This window comes from Sinohyriopsis cumingii, chromosome 1 (assembly GCF_028554795.1).
Source record: "Sinohyriopsis cumingii isolate HCF-2022 chromosome 1, ASM2855479v2, whole genome shotgun sequence".
Classification (NCBI taxonomy): Eukaryota; Metazoa; Mollusca; class Bivalvia; order Unionida; family Unionidae; genus Sinohyriopsis; species Sinohyriopsis cumingii.
In genome coordinates this window covers 97,268,093-97,292,473 of record NC_142961.1, presented here as the reverse complement: position 1 = coordinate 97,292,473, position 24,381 = coordinate 97,268,093, and the positions used below count along the sequence as shown (strand labels likewise).

Sequence of the window (24,381 nt, the reverse complement as noted above, 5' to 3'; positions counted from 1 at the left end):
AAATCAATTGTAAAAGGTAAATGACTAATAGCAGAGGAATAGTTAAACACAAGTCAATTTTTTAACCTATGTATAGTAAAAGAATTCTGCATGATAGTTTTTCCAATGGATATCTGTAACTACTCAGGTTAAAATTCAACCTGAATGGAGACTGTTAGAGATTAATTTTGTAGTCATTATAAAATGACAACTTCTGTGTATTGGTCATGATCTATTTTACTGAACAACTGCTAAAAAAAAGGCATCCATCAGGATGGAAGTACTGCATTACCAATAGAACTTTGATATTTATTTTGGCAATCATTTTTTTTAAAGATGGAAAAAATTTGTATTTGAATAGTTGAATATTCTGATCCTGGTGATAAACTGGTTCCATGTGACAAGATCATTTTTAGTTATAAACACTATTTGAAATTTGAAAATTTGTACCAGCAATTTTTGTTACTTATGATTACCATACATACGTCAAGCAAAACCAACTTTATGGAAATTCAGTGAATATGGATGTGGGATTTGATCCATGTAAAAAATGAACTGTACCTTAATGACCTGGATTGTTTATTTAAGGTCAAAAACAGGGATACAACTTATCTAGGTCAAACATATAAATGTGTACATGGTAACAATGTGCAGAAATGCATCATGGAAACAAAGAAAGTAATTCCAATCATAATTAAATCACTCAGATTAAATAAGACCACCATAATAACAAGTTCAATGTCTATTAGTGTCAAATGTACAGTATTCACCTTCACTTCCATGACATACCAGTGTTAAACACAAGCAACACAAACCAAAACCCTGTTAGAGCCCATTCCATATTTCTACCTTTAATGCTTCATTCTCTGCAGGGTCAATTTTAAAATCCTATAAAATAGATTTGTCTATGAAATAAAGTTGAGCATTATATGTACTATTAAAGGTAAGAATTAAAAAAAGATACTAAACTACTTAAATCCAATTTTTTGTTTTAATTAACATCTAAATTAAGATAAGTAAACTTTCCATTAATAGCATAGATGCATCATAGTAATAAATAAATTGCAAGAAAATTTATTATTATTTTCAGAAGATACGTAACTTTAAATTGGACAAGATCATAGTCTTAGCTATTATGTTTTCCTAATACATATCAATGTATTTTCTTTTCATCTGACACTTTATAGTAATACTCTGCTAAACATTTACAGAAGCAACTAAATGCTAAGAAGATTCTGATATCTACATACATGTATTTGTAATATATACTTCCTCATCTACACTGCTCTGATGAATTAAAATTCTTGATAAGCTGGAGCTCACAAAAAACAACTGATTCTATGGTGCAAGTCACTATCATCAAAAGTCTTCATTTAATCATAGAGAGGTCATAGCAAACCTGATTACAATGCAGCTTTGGTGGTAACTGATTTAAAGGTGATAAAATTAAGATACATGTACAATCTTCAAGTAATGTTCAAAATTGCGGAAAAGAGGTCATGGTGACCCATATTTTGGTGTAATTGACACTTTTATTCTGTAAGTGTAAGTCTGGCAGAAAAATGTTAAAAGGTGCTGGAATTAGAGCCCAGACATAACTGTAACCAATTTGTATGTTAAATCCTGAAAAGAAGGTCACAGTGACCTAGTATTGTCAACAAGAGATGCTCATCTCAAGATGCACAAATGGCAAGGCCGATGGTAACAGTGTAGCAGTTTAGGAGCTGCAGTGCAGAAAGGGAGCATACACACAAATTTTAAGCAATTGTGAAATGTTTTTGGATAGAGGAGAGACTTCTCAAGATGAACCATAAACACAAATTTGGTGCCTATAGGTAAAAACTGATTAGAATCAGAGCCTGGACATAACATTTTTTAAAAAAATTATTCAAGACTCAGGCTCAACCAATGTGGGTATGTGAGAAAGCTTTCTGTGGGTTGGTGGTTTTTACCATGGTTTTCCTGGGTTCTTCCTTCACCAGTTATACTAGCTGCCATGTATAGCTATCCTGTGCAGAGATATGGCATTAAACCCCAAACAACAACAAATCCTGGAAAGTATGTCACAGTGAGCCAATTTTGATGTGCACTACAAGCTCATCCCAAGATGCCTCACAGTGAAAGTTTGATGTTAATAAGCATTGTAAGAATTGTAGCCTGACAAGGCTCTACAGAAGGATCGATATAGGACCACAAATATGGAGAAATTCAGTCATACATACCACCTGCTTCTTGAAACAGGGATATCAAAATATCCATTTTGGTATTCAAAACCAAATTTTAAAACAATTATGTTAAGAAAGAGGGAGCACTTTAAATATTTTCTGATTATCAAAATGTGCAGAAAATCATACAACTTTAAAATCATTGTTCAATATGGATAATTATGTCATTCCACAGGAGTCCTCAGCCATTATTTGCTTCCTAGAACACATAGAAATCACTTATTTTCCCAGTCAGTGACAAGAATCCATTCAGAAAATTAATTATGTACTAACAATGAATGAAATATTATAGTACGCATTCTTAAATCTGAATATAACCCAGATGTATAACATTTCACTTTTGCATATTTCTAGTAAACTTTTGATTATGTGAGAACGAAAGTCTGCAGTGTAATAAAACTGTTGGCAAGTCACATGATAAATCTAAGGTAGAATGGAGGACTAGAACCAGTCAAGGACCTTCTTTTCACTCCAGGCTGTGAACAAGTATGTGTCTGTGATTTGGATTTTTAACGTAGCTGTAACAATTTTTCAGACATAGTGCTACAATGTCTGCAATGTGGCAGTTTATAGTGATGTCTAGCACTGAGGCATCATGCCGCAGGCATGTAGCATGATGTTCCACCCAGTCACAGTATCCTGAAACCAGGCCAAACCAGTCCTAACACTAGCCTCTTAATGCCGAACGCCAAGCGAGGCAGATGTTAGTACCATTTTCATAAGTCTTTGGTATGATTCGTCCGGGAAAAGAACCCACGACCTCCCGCATCTAAGGCAGACGCTCTGACCACTAGGCCACTGGAGTGGTACAGGTTGTGAACAAGTAGTTTAACTGTGGATCTTGTTTCTCTAGGAATTTAATTTTCATGTGTCAGCAGTGATTTTTTTAAACCCTTATCCTAAGGGGTGATTATTCCCTTGGTTATCAAGAACAAAACATGAAAGTCAAGACCTCTTTTATAACACACAACAGAACTACAAATTATTTAATTAAAAACTGAAATTATTAGAAACAAGGACACGATAGAATTTTTTAAAAAAAGCATTATTGAAAGGTAAAGTAATTTAAAAAAATAAAGGAATACATTTCTTAAGAAAATAAAATAACTGACTTGTGAAGAATTCTCTTCTTTTGTATTAGACAGAATATACCATTATAACTTGTAAGTAAAACTATTTCAATGACTACATTGCAATGAATCTTACACTTCTGTTGCTAAAAGTTTATAAAACCTATTGCATCAAATATATCACACACCTGAATTAAAACTTTACTTTTTTAGTGGGAAGGAAATAACTTGTCATTCACCAACAAGTTTTATCCAGAAACATAAAAAAGGACTAATTCATCAAACTATTTGTTGCTTGCTATGAAAGTTATTTTTCATCACCTACAAAGTGCAGAGAAAATGTTCCCAAAGATGTGATTAAATCAGTTATTCCAAAATAAACCCCTTAATCAATACTAAAAAATATGAAATACCCATATATTTATTGACAACAGACTGCCTTACTACCTAACAAACACATAACACTTAAAAAAAACTGGCAGTTCTGGTAAAGTTTGATAGTGAAATTTCATTGATCAAGTTCCCAAGTAAGTCTTGAAAGACATTAATAAAAGTTAGTAGTTGTTGTTACCGTGTGCTTATGCCATGACACAAACCATGTGCCATGACAGACTAGTGTAATGTCTATAGTGCAAACCCTTGGTTAATTATTCAATTACTGGGTTTATGATAAATCTAGGAGATATGTTTTCACACCTCTTTTGTGGTCAAGCAGTTACACTGAGTTTAAACTATTGGGAAAACATAATGACCAAACAAGCTTATATGCTTAGTCTGAAACAACTCTTTTGGATTGTCTGACAAAAAAGTCTGTGAACTAAATCTAGTCACCTCTGAATTAAGCTGAGTCATACCTCTTTTGTCTTGCATTCTGTGGTTATATAGAGTTTAAACAATTTGGAAAGCATAATGGCCAAACAAATTCAGTCTGCATCACCTCTAATGAAAGTCTGATAAAATAAAAACAATCTGTGAAATAGACCTAGTCAACATTAGATTTTAAAGTGTTCATTTTGGCAGTTTAATGGATAAACAAATCAAAGAAGAATTGGTGTTGTATAATTAGAGAACTAATATGAGCCATGCCAAATTGCTCCAAGTAATTTTGTGCAGATGAAAGTATCTAGCAAATGCAAGGATTTCAGGAACACTGGTATGATGTAAGATCCATCTCAATCATTACATTTACCTAAACCAAATTTTGAGTTCTAAAAGAAGAGTTTTTCTTTTAGTGAAGTCAAACTAAGGACCCATTCAAAGGTTTTAGGATGCCTCTGTGGAAGCAATCATTTCTATGATTATGTGTAATTCAGTACAGCTCTGCTATAAAAGAATGTACTTCTGTATGCACACCTGTAATGCTTTACACAGGTTCACCAACATCCTGAGGGGCCCCGAGTGGCCGAATGGTCTAAAGTGCTCTCCGTTACGGATCACTGCCATCTCACCTCTGTCTGTGTGAGTTCCAGTCTTGGATTCAGCCAATGTGGGTATGTGAGAAAGCTTGCCAGTAGCTTCTCATGGGTCGGTGGTTCTTTCTGGGGTTATCCCGGGTTCTTCCTCCACTATTAATACTGGCTGCCATGTATAGCCTATCTTGTGCTGAAAATGGCATTAAACCCTACAACAACAACAACAACCAACATCCTGTATATATTTACCTGCATTGCCTTGTATATATTCGATGCAGAATTAGATCAGTTTTCTAGTTTTAATTAGTTTTACTGCCTAAAGACACCACAACTTCTAAAAACTGTATCTCATATACAAATATCAGAAGGCCTCATGGAAGATTGGTTTATCCACCAAGTGAACTTCAGTCTTTAAACAAAGTTATTATTAATATTATTATTATTATTATGTCAATATAAATTTTGATGGTTAATGAATACTTGCCGTAGTCAGATTTTTATCTAGAAGTCAATACCACCAACAATAACATGCACCCAAGTTGCTACCATATTAAGAAGTACTCCTACTTAGAAAGTGTTTTATCAGTGTTAGTTTCATTCTGTAAATGTCAAACACAACACATTTGCAAAACAGACACTGAAAGCTTTAACAGACATAGCATATAAAGAGACTTAAGTTCATAGTGAAGACACCGAGTATAAGATCAGTAATTCTTCAAGTCCCTGTAAACATGAGACTATGTCTGCAAATGCAGCCAGTGAATGGTCTGAAAATTTCATTTCAACAAGCACTGAGTAAATGTTATAACATCAAACAAATTAAAAACCATATAAAATATCAAGCTGTCTTAAAAATAGATATTTAGTCCATCATCAAGATGTACTAATAAACCATCCACAATTCTGTTTTTATATACTTCAAATTTTCATTCCCTCCTATTTGTTATAAAGCTACTCTCTTGTTAATAAATCTGTTCATCTGTCAAAGTTTGATGATGATGAAGTTTCTCCAGTATAAGTGTCATACTTTACTGTACCAAGTCAAACCAGCAAATTCTTAACAAGATACAAGAATGTCATGACCAAGATGACCATGGCAATCCGATTTGTTCTTTCAAATTATGAATATATAGGATGAATGCTATCCAGTTAATTTTAGTAAACTCCCCATCCGTGTCCTAGAAGGACATGCTCAAAATACAAACTGTTTTAATTTCATTAGATCAGAATGAGAAGAGATTAGCCAAAGTTATTTTGAGATTTAATTTGATATGAAAAGTATGGATCAATAATGTTGTGTATAAATTAATAGAAATGTAACAAACAATCATAATGGAGAAACTTCAGGGGTTTACTTACAGGATCCATTTGTGTCACTTTTTCCATCTATAGTTGGTTCAAACAAAAATCTAATTCAACAAATCTAGTAACTGATCCATGTAATTATTGTCTCACTTCTATAAATGAGACCATGAAAACAAAATCAACTTCAACAAACTGCAGAGCTTTTCAAATCCATTTGCTCAATGCCCAGGAGACAAGCTCAAAGTTGGCTCAAGCAAGATCAAGCTTGCAAGGTACTTACCTGTGGGTAAGTAAAACAAATTGAGAGAGAAAGAGATTGTGGACAACCCAACTTTTATAGAATTTGTAAAGCCCTGAACTGATAAGTGATTTTGGTATTACAATATGACTGATAAAAAGGTTCTACCACATGAAAACTACAAACATTTTCTTATTTGAAGACCATTTCAACTTTTTTGAATTCTATGATGTTTTTTTATTACTTGGACTTAAACTCCATCTTTAATTTTATTTAGTTTCTGGTACTTGTTATTTTGAATCTTAAACATTATATGTACAGTTTTTGGTAATAAATGGCTGTCCTAACTCTATATATTATCAGCTTCAGTAATATACCATGTTTCATTGCAATTAAAGTGACTAGTATAGAGCATGCATGTAATATGTCATATTTCTCTAGAAAATCCCCCTTTTCCTATGTTTTCAAATGAAAACAAAAAGTTAATGCCTTCCAATAAGAAAAGCCATACTAAACACTACATTTAAACAAACGCATTGACCCAATAATGAAGATACAATATTGATCCCTAAATCAGAAAGGAAAATTCAAAAGGTGACAATAACCAAATAAAACTAACAGCAAATCCATAACAAATTTTGGTGACTTGATATTAATACTGCTCCAGTCATATTTAGCCAAATGTCTAAGCACTTCAGAGATACCAGAATTGACAAACCAAGAAAAATGCATATTTGAAATGTTGAGTTTATTTCTTAAATGGAAATAGAATAAAGATATTTGACTGCTTAACCTTGGCAAGCCATTTACCTGAATTGGATGACTACTGTACTTACTGATACTCCCTCCTTCCATATGGTAAAAGTCCAGCCCCCTACGACGAGGAGGATGTCAGAGAAAAATGGGGACCGCTGGACAGTGGATACAGGACCATCATGGATTGCGTGGTAAAAATCAGGCTTAGGAGCTTTAAAAAATAAGTAGTAATTGAAAAGGAAATATGGAGTTAAATGGGGTCACAGATGTTAAAAATGAGTCACAAAATTTATTAAAATGGAGCGATAAAATATAGTACAGTTAAGAGTCAAAAGAAGGACATTAAAAAGGAGTCATAATAAGGTTGTTAAAGAAAGGAGTCATGAGGAGGTTGTTGTTGTTGTTGTTTTGGGGCTTAACGCCATTTTTCAGCACACGATAGGCTATACATGGCGGCCAGTATTAATGGTGGAAGAAGAACCGGGGAAAACCCCAGAAAGAACCACCGACCCATGAGAAGCTACTGGCAAGCTTTCTCACATACCCACATTGGCCGAATCCTAGACTCGAACCTACGCAGACAGAGGTGAGATGGCAGTGATCCGTAACGGAGAGCGCTTTAGACCACTTGGCCACTCGGGGCCCCATATGAGGAGGTTGTTAAATGGAGTCATAAGAAGATTGTTAAGAAAATGAGTTATAAAAAGGTCATTAAAAAGAAGTCAAAAGAGATTAAATGAAAGCATACAGTTTGATTCATGAAGAAACCAAATTTTAAAAAATTGATGTATGAATAATTGCAGACCAAATACATATTAATAAAAAGAAAGCGAAACAAAATAAAATGTACAAATATGTCTGATGATACTGATCCATCAAAAAGCAATGATAGAGTAACCCATACATACGAGTAGCTTTGTAATGGTTCATAGTTACATGCCCTTGTCAGTAACCTTATAGATATAACATTTTCATTATAGAGAAGTTAAAATTGGTTCCACTTGAGACTCTGAATATAGATCAAAAATGTTTCTCACTTGTCTTTGGATGCATGTTGTGAAAGGCAAATTAAACTGTCTAAGGTCAGTGAACTCTACAACAATAGGTCAAAGTTTCATTGTCCCTATACATCTTCAGAGTCCAAGAGGACTGAGCCAGATCTCAGTGTATAAAAAACGTTATTCAAATCAACAGAAATCTGATAACTGAGACTGAAATTTGGAAAGTGCATTGTGTATTTTTTCATAGGTAAATGTACCATAATTAAAAATGATAAACTACTTACTCTGTATTTTTCCAGTGTCCTGGTCTTTCTGCGGCATCCAATCCACATACACTACCTCTCCATCCTATCAACAAGTCTCAATCAAGTATCACAAATATTTATCATAAAATACAATTGTTACTGACCTGTTTGTCATAACTAGCATCACCTCAAATTGTGATACCTCATATTCTCCCAAATTATACCAGGATTTTGCATGTCTTATCAAAATTTAATTATACCACAGTATTATAAAAGTATATGTACTTAACATTATATTCTTCAAATTACGATTAAGGTTAAAATCAGCATTGCCCTAAAATTAATTGCTAATGGATATTTTTGTGTGCTTTTCAACAAATGGAATTGTCTTTTTATTTCAATCACTCAAAAATAAAAGGAAATCAGAACTAATGTACTGCTACATGTAGCATGCATGGAAAAATAATTCTGAATATTTAGAAAAATATCTTAATTATCTGATTTTAAGCAAATTTTGGATAATTTCTGACAAATATTAATACATAAACATGTTCATAACTTATGTTGTTGTTGTGGGGTTTAACGCCATTATTCAGCACGTGATAGGCTATACATGGCGGCCAGTATTAATGGTGGAAGAAGAACCCGGTAAAGCACCGGAAAGAACCACCGACCCACAAGAAGCTACTGGCAAGCTTTCTCACATACCCACATTGGCTGAATCCTAGACTCGAACCGCCGCAGACAGAGGTGAGATGGCAGTGATCCGTAACGAAGAGCGCTTTAGACCACTCGGCCACTCGGGGCCCCTTCATAACTAATGAAACTCTCGGCAATAAAAGTGTTCAATGACAAACTAGTTACAAAAAGAATTTGATCAAGTCAGTAATTTTATAGTTAAAAGTTTAATTTTAATATTATTTTGCCATAAAACATTTTTCTTTTTCAAATAATCTTTTCTTGGTGTAAGACTGCATGAATATTCAATTTTTATAACATTTATTAATATAAAATGTCAACATAAAAATCAGAAATGAATTAGATTGATATTGAGGTTTAATTAACATTGAGTTAGACCATTGGTGTACATGTGCAAAATATTTAAAGTAGAAAACTATTAAAGAATCATACATTCTAATAATTTGTGTTTGTGGGTGATTCATATCTACACTGGAATATGCTGAAACAAAATGAGAGTTATCAATTCTAAATCTGCTAACAAATAAAGCTTTAATCCTTTCAAACTTACACAAATGCAAATTCTTGGTTACAAAATCATTCAAGGGAAATAATTTACACATAATTGGAGTATAAAATTAGAAAATTAACACTCTAATGTAAAAATTTAAATATGAAAGCACTATAAAATGAATAAAATAAATGAAAATGTGTAAAATAAGATTATATGGGTCAGTTGCTGTACAAATATTCATTGGAAATAATAAAGCACCTGTAAGGAGTGTTCAAACATGCATGCCAATATAAAGAAAGAATGAGAAGTCAATGACAACTATTGGTCAAAAAAAGAAATGAAAAATTATATTGCAAACTGGAAAACAAAAAGTTGCCCCATCTCCAAAATTAGTCTAAACAGACCATCTTTTAGGAATAAATGTATAACTTAATTGAAATGAGCACATTAGTGCCCAAAATACCAATATTACAATGCCACATCTATGGACCAAATTAAACCTGGAAACAAATCTTTGCCCATGAGTGTTACATAATATGAGAAGGAAATTTAAATAAAAAAAATTTAAATTTAACATCTGTACAATTCTGAGAAAGAGGGGCACAAAGTAGAAAGTGACAATGATGGTGGTGATGATGATGATATTAAAATAGCCACAATAACAACGTCAGTGATGATAATGAAAATGACAACATGAACAACAATCACAATGCTGATCACGATACATCATATCAATAATACACCTGTAACCACAAAAATGATCTTCTTTTCACAAAATAAATGCTGTCAGATAAGTTTGATCAGGCAGAAGAAAAATTGTCTAAGATTACCAGAAAACTGTTTAACTCCCATATTGTTATGATGCCTAAATAGTGTGATCAATAAAAAGTTGAAATCCAGATTTGTGAAATGTTCAAAGAATGACATGAACAAACTGATTCAACAGTATTAAGCAAATTTTAAGAGAAACTAATGCCCTTCAAGCACAACATAAAGGAAATTTGTGATGTGCAATAGTCATTTACAACTTGAAAGAAAATGTAACTTGAGGAATATAAAGTAACAGGATGTATGTGTATCATTATCAGATGACAGATTGCTGTGACTTTGCTGTCATAGAGATTGGTTGTTGTTGTTGTTGAAGGGTTTAATGCCATTTTTCAGCACACAATAGGCTATACATGGCGGCTAGTATTAATGGTGGAGGAAGAACCCGGTAAATCCCCGGAAAGAACCACCAACCCTCGAGAAGCTACTGGCAAGCTTTCTCACATACCCACATTGGCCGAATCCGAGACTTGAACCCATGGAGACAGAGGTGAGATGGCAGTGATAAGTAACGGACAGCGCTTTAGACCACTCGGCCACTCGGGGCCCCTGTCATAGAGAATGGTGATTATGTGGTGAAACTGCAACTGAAAACAACTATTGCAAGACAATTTTGAAAATGCAGTATGCATGTAAATGCAATGGTAAAAGTTCTGAGATGACATCTCACCCACCCAATAAACAGGAAATAACTGTAGCAAATGAAATCAAATCTGTACATGACAAGTGTAACTGAGGTCTGAAAATAGTGATCTCCCCATTTTCACAAAATTGCATTAATTTTTTTTTTAAACCACAACAAATCTGCAGAATGCTAAGCTTTGCACACAAAAAAGCATTTTCTTGTCATCCACATGTACAATATAGCAACTATAGCAATAAGATTCATTAGTGATACGGATATTCAGGCAAACTGACAAAATAAAGTGTGCAGATGTTTGAAACATGCAAACAAAGTTTCATGCAATGTGCACTGTGTTCATGCATGAATATACTAATGCAAGAAGAGGCATTCAGAATTGCAGATAATAACAAAGATAAGTGCAAATATATGAACATGCTCAATGATCTGTTGAAAATTTACTTCTATAATAGCATAGAAACTTAATACAAACAGACTTGATGTAGTACTTAGCATGCATGAAAACATCCTTACAGAGTTAAGCTTGGAGCAATGGATATATGTCACAGCTGTGAGCATTGTAGCAGGATAGATGGAAGTGAGAGAATATTATGCTTGGAAAACTAGTGGTAAAGAACTCAGTTTCACCAAAAAGCTGACCATGCATTAGATGAAATATTTTCTTAATCAGATCAGACTAAAGAATGTCACATTTTTCAAACAACAGTTATGTTGCATTTTGATAATCTTGAATGCATAGGCAAATTTGACCAGTAAAAATTTAGGCTAGTTAAACTTTAAACAACAACTGTATTAAGCATTGATGAGCAAGAGGGTCTATAACCAGAACAGTGACAATATGTTAATTAGTTTTTTTAAAAATATGTATTTATGCTGTTTACTTTATTACTCTATATGGCTTTCAAAAGGACTATTGAATGTAAAACAAAAATAAAAACAGAGCACTGTCATTGCAAAACTTAAACAAATTATAGAACCCTGAGACTCTGGTCATTTTCCAAGCTGTGCTAAAGCTATTTCTGTATTAGGGACAAAGTGCTATAAAACTGCTACAATGCGGCTACATGTGCAAGACTAAAATAAGGCTATACAGAGTGTGTTGAACCATTTTCAAATCAAGAAATGATTTCTGTGGCATCTTGATTTGTTAAGCTGGGTCTGAGCAGTGTATACCTCAGTCCCAACATAGAAATGAGTCTTCACACCCTGTAAAGTCCTCTTGTCTTTGCCCGAGCCTGGTTTGCCAATGAAGTGGCCTCCCTGAATGCTGGCTTCCTTGTCGGTTATGTTACTATCAGCAGCTTTAGACACTGAAATGCATTTGAAAAATGAAATAAATGTTAATTTGCACACTGTAAAAAAAACTTAAATGATATAGAACAACTGAAATTTCACAGACAATGACACACACATAGTCATAGGCACAGACACGGACATGGATTTTTAGACATCATTTACTTCCTGGGGAAAAAAACCTACAGGTGCAGAAACAAAATTATTTGCCAATCAGAAATGAAATTCATATGCATAAATAAATAACCCACTCTGACCTACTATAACCAGATTATTTCAGGATAATGTAAATGCCAACCTGTTAAAAGGCAATTTTAAATAACAGCCATGGTGAAGAATTTGGTCACATAAATATACCCACTCCTCCTGGATGTTACACCCCATCTGAAATCAAATATACCCCTCCTCCTGGATGTGACACCCCATCTGAAATCAAATATACCCCCTCCTCCCTGATCTTACACCCCCTCTGAAATCAAATATAACCCCTCCTGGATATTACACCCCATCTAAAATCAAATATACCCCCTCCTCCTGGATGTTACACCCCATCTGAAATCAAATATACCCCCTCCTCCCTGATCTTACACCCCATCTGAAATCATGGAGATGAGTCTATACAATACTCATAATGATTAAATGAAAACATGCCAAGTCTCAATGAATTCTAACAAAATCCACAACACTAGTTCAATTTACAAGATTTTGTCATATACTGGGTACAGCTGTAACTTAAGTAAAACAATGTACATTAACTCTTCCAATGACAGTACTGTTCAAGCAGTTTTGGCAAATTGCTGTGAAACTTGTTACCTATTAGAAAATGTATATTTTCAACAATCATTGTACTTACACAGTACAATGATCGTTGAAAATATACATTTTCTAATAGGTAACAAGTTTCACAGCAATTTGAAAAAATTCCTTAAACAGTACTGTACAGTCAATATGGTTAAAAACTCACACAAAAGTTGCAATATACTGACCATAGTAACAACTGAGTTTCAAGGTGGTTCATAAAAATAACCTGATACTTAAGTTGCATTTACAAGAATTCGATGGACACTGCATTTGACTGCAAGACAAAAAGTGTAATAACTCAAGAAAAACAGCAGGAAAATATCTTCAGATGATGACCATAAAAATGATGAAGTTGGATTGGTGAAAGCTAAATTCTAAGAGCAGCTGTATTCACATATTCTGTGATGCACTTTATTCAGCTGTGAGTCAAAATTGGTAAAAGCTGTAATAAAATGTATGGAGAAGAGAGATTTCATAATATGTATATCGTCACACAAGGACCTTAATATCTGACAAGTTTCATGGCAATCCATAAAAACTGGGGGGCTAGTTCAGCTTAAATTGTGTGCATGAAAAACAGGTAATGGTGATGTAGTGAACACTAAGAGTGTTCATAGTATTTCAATGAAAATAATGACATTATTTTGTAAATTTATAAAGCTGGAGAAATTTGTTATTGATACTGTTGAATAGAATCTCTTGCAGTGTATTCTCACCTATCACGTAATACTGTCTTTGGATTAATAGTGTAAGATTAGATGTGTTGATATTAACAACTTTCCAGCCCATTCTCTGGTGATAGAAAAATAAAACTGAAAATATCTGATAAAACATTAACAAACTGATTGGACAATTACACAGTGGTAATGCTGAATGTCCTTGGGTTGTTAACAGAAAAGAAAAACATGACACTTAATCTCCTTGACTTAAAAAATGGTTCTTTTCAAAGATGATAGGACTGCATTTTAATGAGTTGCCAATTTGTTATACAGTTTAAAAGTTGACTGTTTATGTACAAATCTTTAACAAACACTCCAACAAACCATTTTCTGTGCATATTGTGAAATTAAGTACATCAAATACTATAATGATAAAATACATTAATATTTTTAATTTCTTCTCATATTTTGATTAGGATTGGATAAAATGAACTGTTTTGAAGACCAATCTAAAAGACATTTTTAGACTAACAGAGATAACAACATACATGCTCCTCTGTCACCCTGTTTCTCAGAGATGGAGAATCTGGTTGGCATATGATCTCCTCCAGGTTCCGATTTATGTAGATGGACCTGCAGTTTAACATACATATTTACAGTAATGGGATAATGTTTCATGCTTGAAATGATCTGAGAACATAACCGTCTAAACTTTTTATTTTTAAAGCTAATAACTGTCTTAAAAATGTTGCATAAACCAATTTAAAAAAAAAAAAAAACTGGATTTAGTTTTCAATGGATTTCAAGAAATCTGTTGTACATGACAACCTTGTAATAATGCAAAAGTTAAATATGTTAAAGTTAGATTCTTTTTTACAGAAAAACAAATTTTGAAAAGGTAGAAGGTTACAAAATTCATATGTAGTTTACTCTGTGGAAATGTTTACCAGAAGATAAGGGGAGTATGTTAGCCAAAGGGTTCTGAAGTCTGTCCCAAGAGCTCAAGCAAATGCTTCAACAGAGCAAACCATTTAATACTAGGACTACTCCTCTTGCATGATAAGAGATAATTCAATTATATAATAAACCTTTCCAAACACAACAAACAAAAGAACCAGAAGCATTCTAAAGATATTTACTTATACAAAAGATGGCTCTCATTACAAATCTCAATCAGATTTAAAAATTATGTCAAAGAAATTTTGATTTGCAATTTGCCTTGACCCATGAAGCTGCAAATACAAACTGTTCATTTAAGTTTTTTGTTTTACACTAATTTATGTGTGTGTGAATTGGATTTATAATGTAGCTTTAAAAAAATTTCAGTCATAATGCTACAATGTCTGCAGTGGCAGTTTATAGTGATGTTAGAACTGGGGCATCATGCCGCAGACATGTAGCATGATGTCACACACAGTCACATTATCCTGACACCAGGCCGACCAGTCCTAACACTAACCTCTTAATGCCGAGAGCCAAGCCACTAATTTATGGAATTATTTCATAATTAATTATATATAGACATTTTAATAATTATTTCTTCAAGTGTATGAAATATATAAGGCAAAAGTTACTAAATTATATTTTGCAGCCAGTTCCCTTTCATGAAAAAGCAGAGACAAAATCAAACCAAAAACAAATCTCTCACCCTGAATGTTTTGTGTATGCAATCCAAACTATTATCGTAAAGAAGTTTTTGAAATGATCATGCAGTAATTTACCTTCAACATAGGTTTCCAGGTCAGATCTAAATGTTTGAAAGTGGTGGGTACTCCCATGGGGTTTACAGGCTCTTTTTCAGCATTCTTGCTTGACTGCTGTTGTTGCGGTCCTTTTGGTGGCCTTGTGTCCCAGAATAATATACAACTGAAAGTGAACATGATTCATCAGCATATATTACAAATATTAATTGCGAACAGTAAAATGTAAGGCAGTACCCAGAAATATTGTGTGTGTGTGATCTGGATTTTTGATGTAGCTTTAACAATTTTTCGGTCATATCGCTATGATGTCTGCAGTGTGGCAGTTTATAGTGATGTCTAGCACTGAGGCATTATGCCACAGACATGTAGCATGATGTCCCACCCAGTAACACTATCCTGACACCAGGCCAACCAGTCCTAACACTAAAATCTTAATGCTGGGAGCCTAGAGAGGCAGTTGTTAGTACCATTTTTATAAGTCTCTGGTAAGAGTCAGCCGGGGTTCAAACCTGCGATCTCCTGCATTTGAGACAGAAGCTCTAACCACTAGGTCACTGGAGCAGTCCCCAGAAATATTAATCATTTATTTATATAGGTAAACTTTCTGTGGTTTTGCAAATAATCACTTTTCAATTCAACTTAGATTTCTGGATTTGCTGTGCTAAAAATTGGGGTTGACTCATTAATCTTGAGTCTTTAAATTAATGGTTGCAGGCAACTACAAAGCACCTAATCATTACTAAACCTGGAATAAATGTTAATTAGCAGCAAATAAATTACAAGATTCTAGAGAAAGCAAATAAATGTTTAGGAAAATGGATTAGAAAATGTTCCAAAAACTGAACTTCATATACTTTATAGGCTTTGCATAAATATATATCCTAAGATAAAAAGACATGACACAGAACTGATGTACCTGTAGATGTTATGAAAGTGCATATATATTGAGAAAGTGTGGTAGACAGGTAGATAAAGACAGAGAACCAGGCTAAAGGGAGAGAGAGAGAGGCTGGAAGAGGACTGAGAGTCAAATAACACATACTAATCTGCGGCACATGTCATAATCTGACAGCACTGTAAACTCTTGTTTTCTTGTGGAACGCCCATTCTGTTTACCTGTTGAAAAAGAGTTTAAAAGAATAACCACACCATCTGTTAATACATTTTCTTAATGAAAATGTTTGTGTATGTGTACACACATGTATAAACATTCACATATACACTGTATCTTCTACACTGTAGAAATAAAATGAGAGATATTTACATTAAAATGAATACTACTGGAGAGTTAAGTTTTAAAAGTGAATACTCTCTGAACTTAACACAGGATACAGGTTTTACAAATTCAAACAGTGTAGAAGAAAAAATATACAATAATTTAATGGATATCTGATTTATGTGTAACCCTACACCTGCACTATTGAAATTATTAAAGATTTCTGAGTTTTGCATGTGAACTACCTAGTAAGTATAATACAGTATTTTGCATCCATTTTGGAACCCTTGAACTATATTTAAACATTAGATTCATAACAATTTTAAATATCTTCTATTACTAAATTTACAAAAGAATCACTACAAGAACTAAAATGTATATGTGAAATGTACACAAACAATACAGAATTAAAGGTAATCTTCAATGATTGTTTTATTCTCCACTTATCTAATGCCTGCCATTTTTATACCAATTTAATTTAAGAATATCTCTCATAGACCAGTGTACAAAAAGATAAGTTATTATGAAGTATTTTTAACAAAATATTTCATTAACTAAAATCACTAGATGAACTTTTTGATGATCTAAAGCATCAACAAACCAGCCAAAGAAGGGCAAGTTTGGAGGAATTGCAGACAAGTATTTTACAGCAATGTATGCATTAATTAGGTAAATGCTAATTAGATAGTCTCCCTTATCATATGCAAGCCAAATGAAGTGAAACTTATGGTTTCAACATTTGTAACTGATGAAACTGTACACATACTCTATGTTATTGGAATCAAAGCTCTGTGTCAGTAAAAACAATACAAAGAACAATCACGACTTTATGTCGTATACATATCTAAAGCTTGTTTTAATTTATTGTGACATAAATACACATCTTAAGATTCTCACTTTAAATATTTTTATAGTACCTTAAATAATACTGCATCTCTCTAGAGATCCCCCATTTTATCTCACCCCTTTTTCAGGTGTAGCTCTTCAGGTTATGACCACTGTTTAATAATCAATGTATTTATTTTTAATTCATGCTGCCCTATATATCTTGTTATCTTTCTTTGTTTTAACATAGTAGGTCTCTGTTAATGCAAATAGCAGGTACCATGAAGCATATATTTACCAGGTGCTAATCTTGCAAGTTTTATAACAGACCACTGACACCTTTGTACTTGCCAACAGCTGTGTAAAATTCTTGAATTCAAAGCATCAGCTACAGCTTTGGCATGAATAATGATGAGAAATGAAATGCCTCCTAATGAAGTATATACAGAAAGTGTAATGCACTCATTGATAAAGGATACTGGTCATCCTTCTTTGGTGGGAATACAAAGGTCATTTCACTGGCAGAGAAAACAACACAGCATGTTAAACATAAAGGTGAACAATTTTGCAACTTATGTGATACTTTCTGTGATTTAAATTATAGTAAGTCATACAGGCCATGTAGGTGTTCATCGACACTTTCAGTAATGCATGTCATTTTTTAAAAATTTGATTACACGTATCTTTAAATAGTAATTGTTCACTTAATTTGGATCTTCATACATCCATATTTCTTTGGAAGGTTATTATTTTCATACCCTGAGAAGTACATGCAGCAAAATCAATGTTAAATTACATCGTCATTTTTGGATGAGGTCAACTTCAAGTTGTGATCCAGTACAAACCAGATTGGATGTCATGAACCTCTCTGCATTGTAATGTCACAATGAAAGCAACACATGTTGAAAACAAATTTGTTTTACCATATCATTTGTTGTTATAGACCCAGAATCCTCTTTTCTTGACCTAGTTTATTACCTGGCTACCACTTTAAAAGTCCATAGCGATCAATATAATTTTCATCTAGAAGTTTTTTGATGACATTTACTGTACAATGAATTCAACAGTCAAGACTGAACAGATTACACTATTTTAGTATCAAATTTCAGAACAACAATTAACATTTAATGACGTAATGCTACTGCATTACCAACTTGACATACATGTTAAATGGAGCACATATGGGTAAAAATGTGTTATATTTGAATTTAAACTAAAGCTCCTGAAAATGAATCAACACTGTATATTTTTAAATTTCCATTTACTTTATCAGTTTTCTCCTTGAAAAAAGCTTCAGTTAAACAGGGACATTTAAAGTTATATTAAACAAACTGACATTAAAAGGGCCTAAATCTCTACCCCCATTTTCCCTCATAAAAGCAAACAAACTATATTAAATCATTTATAATAATAGTCTAAGCAAGTCATAAATTAAATCACAAGGTATCAGAGTAAGCGCATAATGATGATGGAATGCCAGTTTGTGTCATATTTACACATCTTCAAACCTATCATACTTCAAATGTCAATAAATTACAATAAACATAATATTTACTATTATTATATGCTCATTTGTTTCTCCATTAACTTTACATTGTCAGAATTTTTCAGTATTCTATGATATTGCATTCATGTGCACTTCATATTGTACTCATGTGTGCCCAATAGTGTATTAGGAACTACTTGGTAAACAAATTATGTACATTCACATAATAGGCGCTTTACATCTTCGTTGATTAAATTTGTTTTTGAATGAACTAGAGCAGATGTTTTGTGGACTGCCACATACCAGCTGCTTTGCCATATTCCGCATTAACTTTTTTGATACAATGTTTTCGATTTAGGCTAGCTAAAGACACCAGACAGAGTCCTTACAAATAACATGCAAGTGACAAGGCATAAACTGTCTTCTTTAGCTGGTAATAAGAATGGCAAAAAATATACTTACAGTTTTACATCCTCCATTTTCTCAAAATGTACTTTCTTAGTCCTGCAGATCTGAATTACATGAACTATGTCATGGGTTCTCAAGCTTGAATACACATTTCAAAACTGTACTGTAATTTCGAATATACTCCAAGTGCAATTACATCCTCTTTACTGCACTCAAAATGAAACAAACATTATATTCCACTGCGTCTTTTTGATAATTGCAATTAAAAGACCTCATATTTTCCCCACATTATGATATCAAACATTCAATGACAGAACAGAAACACACTTGCAGATGTCAAGACACTGTTGAAATTTGATGTACTTCACGTAGAAATGGCACAGACAAATCCAGTTCAGTCACAAAACTTTGTAGAATCGACAAAAATACCAAACTTTATTAATTTCAGATCAAATGGAGAAGTTGCTGCAGTGCCCATTCATTCACATATAACTCCATATTTCAATTTTAAGTAGAACAAAATGCCATTTTCTTTCAAAAGTTATGTTTTGCACGTGACTTAAGTTCAAATTTATCTGGGCCGAGTTATGTGCACATTAATAAATGTTGTTGTGTAATGATGAATCTGCACTTGTGTTTTTAGTTAAGAATACGGCATACATTCAGTTACTTTGTTTCTTGTAGTGTATTTTTGTTTATATAAATAAGACTTAGGTAGAATAAGAAAATGAGCATATAATAAAAAGGTTGCTGCATTTGTATGGGGAAAACATGAACTAATTTTGTCAGATGGATATACTGCACTCCCAAGGTCATGCAGTATTTCCATCCGAAAAACTCATTCTTTTCTCCACATACAAATGCAGTAACTTTTTCAAACACTGAAAACATAATATTTGTTTTGTATCTAAAACTGCTTAAATCATTGATGCAAACTTTAATTTCAGTCATCTAATGTAAATCATTTTCATTATAACTGTCATAATAGTATAAGTATTTAATAAAGTAATGATACCTTGAAAGATCTGCAATACATGCTGGTCATGGTGTCATATTAATATAACAACTGGTTCGAGCATCTTCAATCTAATTATGCCCCACTCTCCAAATGGCAAATATTGGAAATGGATTTCCTTTATGAACTATTTAAACAATTTTTTAAATTGGATATCTAATAGATCAATACAATGGGTTGGTAATGACAATGTAAATGTTCAATACACTATGATAACCAGAAAAAATGGCAGCAATATACAAAGATGAACATGAAGAAAGCCTACCTCTAAATGGTCTGGAAGCCACAAGAGATCTGTAATGGGAGCATGATGGCTATTTTCTATATTGGATACAGCACAGTAACGCACTATTGGGGTCTTCAAGGCATTAGGGTCTTCAAACCCTGGCTATATAAAAAAAGAAAACAAATGATATAAGAGTTTTACTCTTCTATAGAAGTTTTCTTGGAAAAAAAATGAGCAGCCTGTATCAGGACAGCCAAGACAAAATAAATTGGCCCTGTACTTCACAATAAACTGTCAGGTCATTATAGTGACGTGTATGATGGGTATTGAATTGCAAAAGGAATAGACATTAATCTGCTGCTGTATAGTGGTGTAACTACACTGTTATAAATCATAAAGTGCAGCACTGATCTTGATTTGCTATAGTAATGTATACTGGTATATCAGTATCTACACTATTTTAAATCAAACAGAAATTCTCCTGCTATTTTTTATATATACTAGTGTATCAGTGACTTAAAAATCAAACAGAAAGCACAATGATCCTGATCTGCTGACACATTATGTATTGCTAATTCTGAGTCTATGTTCTTGGTAGTAGGGTATTTTGTAAACAGTGTAGTATGCAATGTTGTTAACAGTTTGGTGGGATATGTTGTCAACAGTGGTAGTAGGGTATGGTGTAAACAGTGGTAGTAGGGCATGTTATAAACAGTGATAGTGAGGTATGTTGTAAGTTGGTAGTTGGGTATGGTGTAAACAGTGGTAGTAGGTATCTTGACAACAGATATAGTATGGTATGATGTAAACAATGGTAGTTGGGTATGGTGTAAACATTGGTAGTATGGTATGGTATGGTGTAAACAGTGGAAGTAGGGTATGGTGTCAACAGTGATATTTGGGTATGGTGTAAACAGTGGTAGTAAGGTATATTGTAAATAGTGGTAGTAGGGTAAGGTGTAAACCAGGGGTTGGCAACCTATTTTACATAGATTGCCACTTTTGTCCAGATTAATTACAAAATGAATGAGCACATGCCACCAGTAAGAGAATAACACTGTTAAAATTGAGATTTTTGGCTGTCCTTTACATGCCCCACAACACCTCTTTAAGTGTCACCTTGTGGCACATATGCCATAGGTTGCTGACCCCTGGTGTAAACAGTGATAGAGGATATTCTGTAAACAGTTGTGGTAGGGTATGATGTAAATACTTGTAGTAGGGTATGTTGTAAACAGTGGCAGTAGGGCAAGCTGTAAACAGTGGTAGTAGGGTATGGTGTAGACAGTGTTAGTAGGGTATGTTGTAAACAGTGGTAGAGGGTATTTTGTAAACTGGTAGTAGGGTATGGTGAAAACAGTGGTAGTAGGGTATGGTGTGAACAGCAATAGTAGGGTTCACTGTAAACAGTGGTAGTGGGTTATGTTGTAAATAGTGGTCATAGGGTATGTTGTTAATAGTGGTAGTAGGGTATGTTGATAACACTGGGAGTGGGGTATGTTGTAAACACAGTAAAGGGGTAACATAATATATAATGTATTTCCCTATTCTTGTTGATTATTGATGAAATAAATATTTCCAATTTCTTGAAATAATTGCTATCAAATACACCAAAAACAAATTTTATATTATTATCAATAATACTAATTATTACAAACAAAATGACTTAAATAACAAATTTATAAGTTACAGTAGCAATATCTTCAAGAGAAGTGTAATTGAATTTGGTTTTAATACATCAGATGAAAAGTTTCTTAAACAACTACCTTTAGTACATAATTAAATAGGAATTGAGTATATACATGTAAATAAGAATGATGTTATTGTTTTAGTAAACAATGTACTAAAACTACAGTACTATAATCAGCCTTTTTTTCTAACTCTCGCTATGTGACTTATAATTTGCTTGAAAAAAATGAAAGGTCATTACACAAACCCAGCTGTGCAGAAACAGCATAGCCAATTCAGTTGGAATCTATTTCCTGCATAATAACAGATCACTGAGTTCATTTTTCTCCAAGTTTATTTATTTCTACTTTTGTTCCCCATTTTTCTTCTCCATAGCTCACTGAAACAAACCCATTTTTGTGAAAATGATAGCTTGCTCTGCTGTTCACCTGTAATTTTTTTGTGATAAAAATGAGAACGAATACCAAATGACCTTTATCTGACTGTTTGTGTAAAGATTAACATACAGGATGTCAATTTTCTTCAATCAAGAGTACTTATTTGGGATCTATACATTTCATTTTGTCAAATTTCAAATTTTACATTGGAACAGAAAATAAGTAAGAAACATGCTCAGCATAAGGAAACCTTTGTTGTGGAGTTAAATTATTTTCTGCTTGAAGACGACAAATAATGTACTTATTGGGTCTAATTTCCTTATCTCGTGTCAACTCCAATATAATGTTAATAGTCTTTCTTTATGCTAATGCCAGTTAAGACATCAGTACCAATACTAAGGTCCTTTTGTTTCTGCTGCCTCCCCTTGGCTGTTTGAGTCTTTCAGCATGAGCTGAGATGTCCCATAGCACCAACTGTCCGTTCTGACAACCACCAGCGATGATGTTGACATCTGATGGGCTGAACTGGAAGCTGTAGATATCATCAGGGGCTTCTAATAAAAGCTACAAAGATATACCCATCAATGTGTATATCATTTACTGTCAAAAAATATTATGATAAACATTCTACCCTCAATCACAATTTCAGTATCATAAGGTTTAAAATACTAATGATTCATCATATTTGTAATTAAAAAATTGTCAGAAAGAGTTCATTATCAACAATGTTATTTCTGCAAATTAAGTTTCTTTGCAAAGCTGGCAAAGTTGATGCTGGCTGAGATTGTGAATTATGGTTGTTTTTAGAGTAAACATGTTACCTGATACATCTTTCTGCCAAACAATTCATATAATCTCAGCTGTTAATAATGATCAGTAATTAAAAAAACCCAATAAATTGATATCATCTCTATTGGTATTAATTTTTTATCTCAAGAAACTCTAGTTCTCAAGCCCACCTTTTATTTAGCTAGGAAGTAAAATGCTTTAACACTTGAGATGAATCTAAAGTTCTTTCACATTACCCTTAGTCCAGGAATGAACACAATGACGTGGACAGACGAATAAATGTGCATGGACCCTATGATTCTGACAATGATAGGGGGGAAAGTTTTACTGTCTTCACAAATAGATTAAAATTGTTTATTTTGTCTTTATATTCATGGTGTGTGTTATAACACAAAATACATGAAAATGGGTACACTGGAAATAAAAGTGGATTGACAGTACTGGAAGACTAAGTGAAGCAAGTACTTTCTCCTGACATATGTACAAAACTATTACACTTTTTCACCTGTGAGTAAAATATGGGTCAACAGCTTGTGTCACTGTGAACATTTTAGGAAAGAGATGTATAGACGTGTCCCACTTATTTCAAGAAATATGAATTCTCTTAAGATGTACTAATATTTGTCCTTGAAAAGAAGAAGTGCAGCATATGCATAAGGAGTGAACAAGGTGTATTTTTTGGCATCCCTACTGTCTCCCTTCTTAAAGCTGATTGATTAAAACAAAATGGTTTGCATGAAAAATCTATCATACAGAGATCATATAAGCCATATCAACATGCATCCTCATGACCTAAGCCTGTAATAGCTCTACAACTGCTAAGGTCCATACAGTCTTTTATCTTCTGCAAAAAAGAAAGGTCTGTTGGAGCTGCAATATCTCAAATGCGTGTTATCTCTTCATAAATACAAGTCCATGACAAACTACAGAACTATTGTTTTAACAGACACCTGACCATAAAGGGTGGATATTCTTAGTACTAATTTTTATACTGTATGCT

At 33.3% G+C, this 24,381-nt stretch overlaps 1 protein-coding gene across 10 annotated transcripts in view; it reads right to left on the bottom strand.

Moving 5' to 3' along the window:
• LOC149807401 (dynein axonemal intermediate chain 3-like) overlaps nt 1–24,381 on the bottom strand; it is a 135,589-nt gene that overhangs the window by 17,418 nt on the left and 93,790 nt on the right. For 7 of the 10 annotated variants that reach the window (XM_089966322.1, XM_089966335.1, XM_089966308.1 and 4 more), the window contains exons 13-22: nt 22,983–23,156; nt 20,566–20,688; nt 16,393–16,466; nt 15,369–15,513; nt 14,196–14,280; nt 12,068–12,204; nt 8,271–8,334; nt 7,066–7,196; nt 6,046–6,072; nt 829–867 (exon numbers count right to left, since the gene is read on the bottom strand). In XM_089966322.1, coding sequence (XP_089822448.1) covers nt 829–867; nt 6,046–6,072; nt 7,066–7,196; nt 8,271–8,334; nt 12,068–12,204; nt 14,196–14,280; nt 15,369–15,513; nt 16,393–16,466; nt 20,566–20,688; nt 22,983–23,156 — 999 coding nt within the window. The remainder of the gene's footprint in view (nt 1–828; nt 868–6,045; nt 6,073–7,065; nt 7,197–8,270; nt 8,335–12,067; nt 12,205–14,195; nt 14,281–15,368; nt 15,514–16,392; nt 16,467–20,565; nt 20,689–22,982; nt 23,157–24,381) is intronic. The other 3 variants (XM_089966348.1, XM_089966342.1, XM_089966353.1) reach the window with 3 other exon arrangements.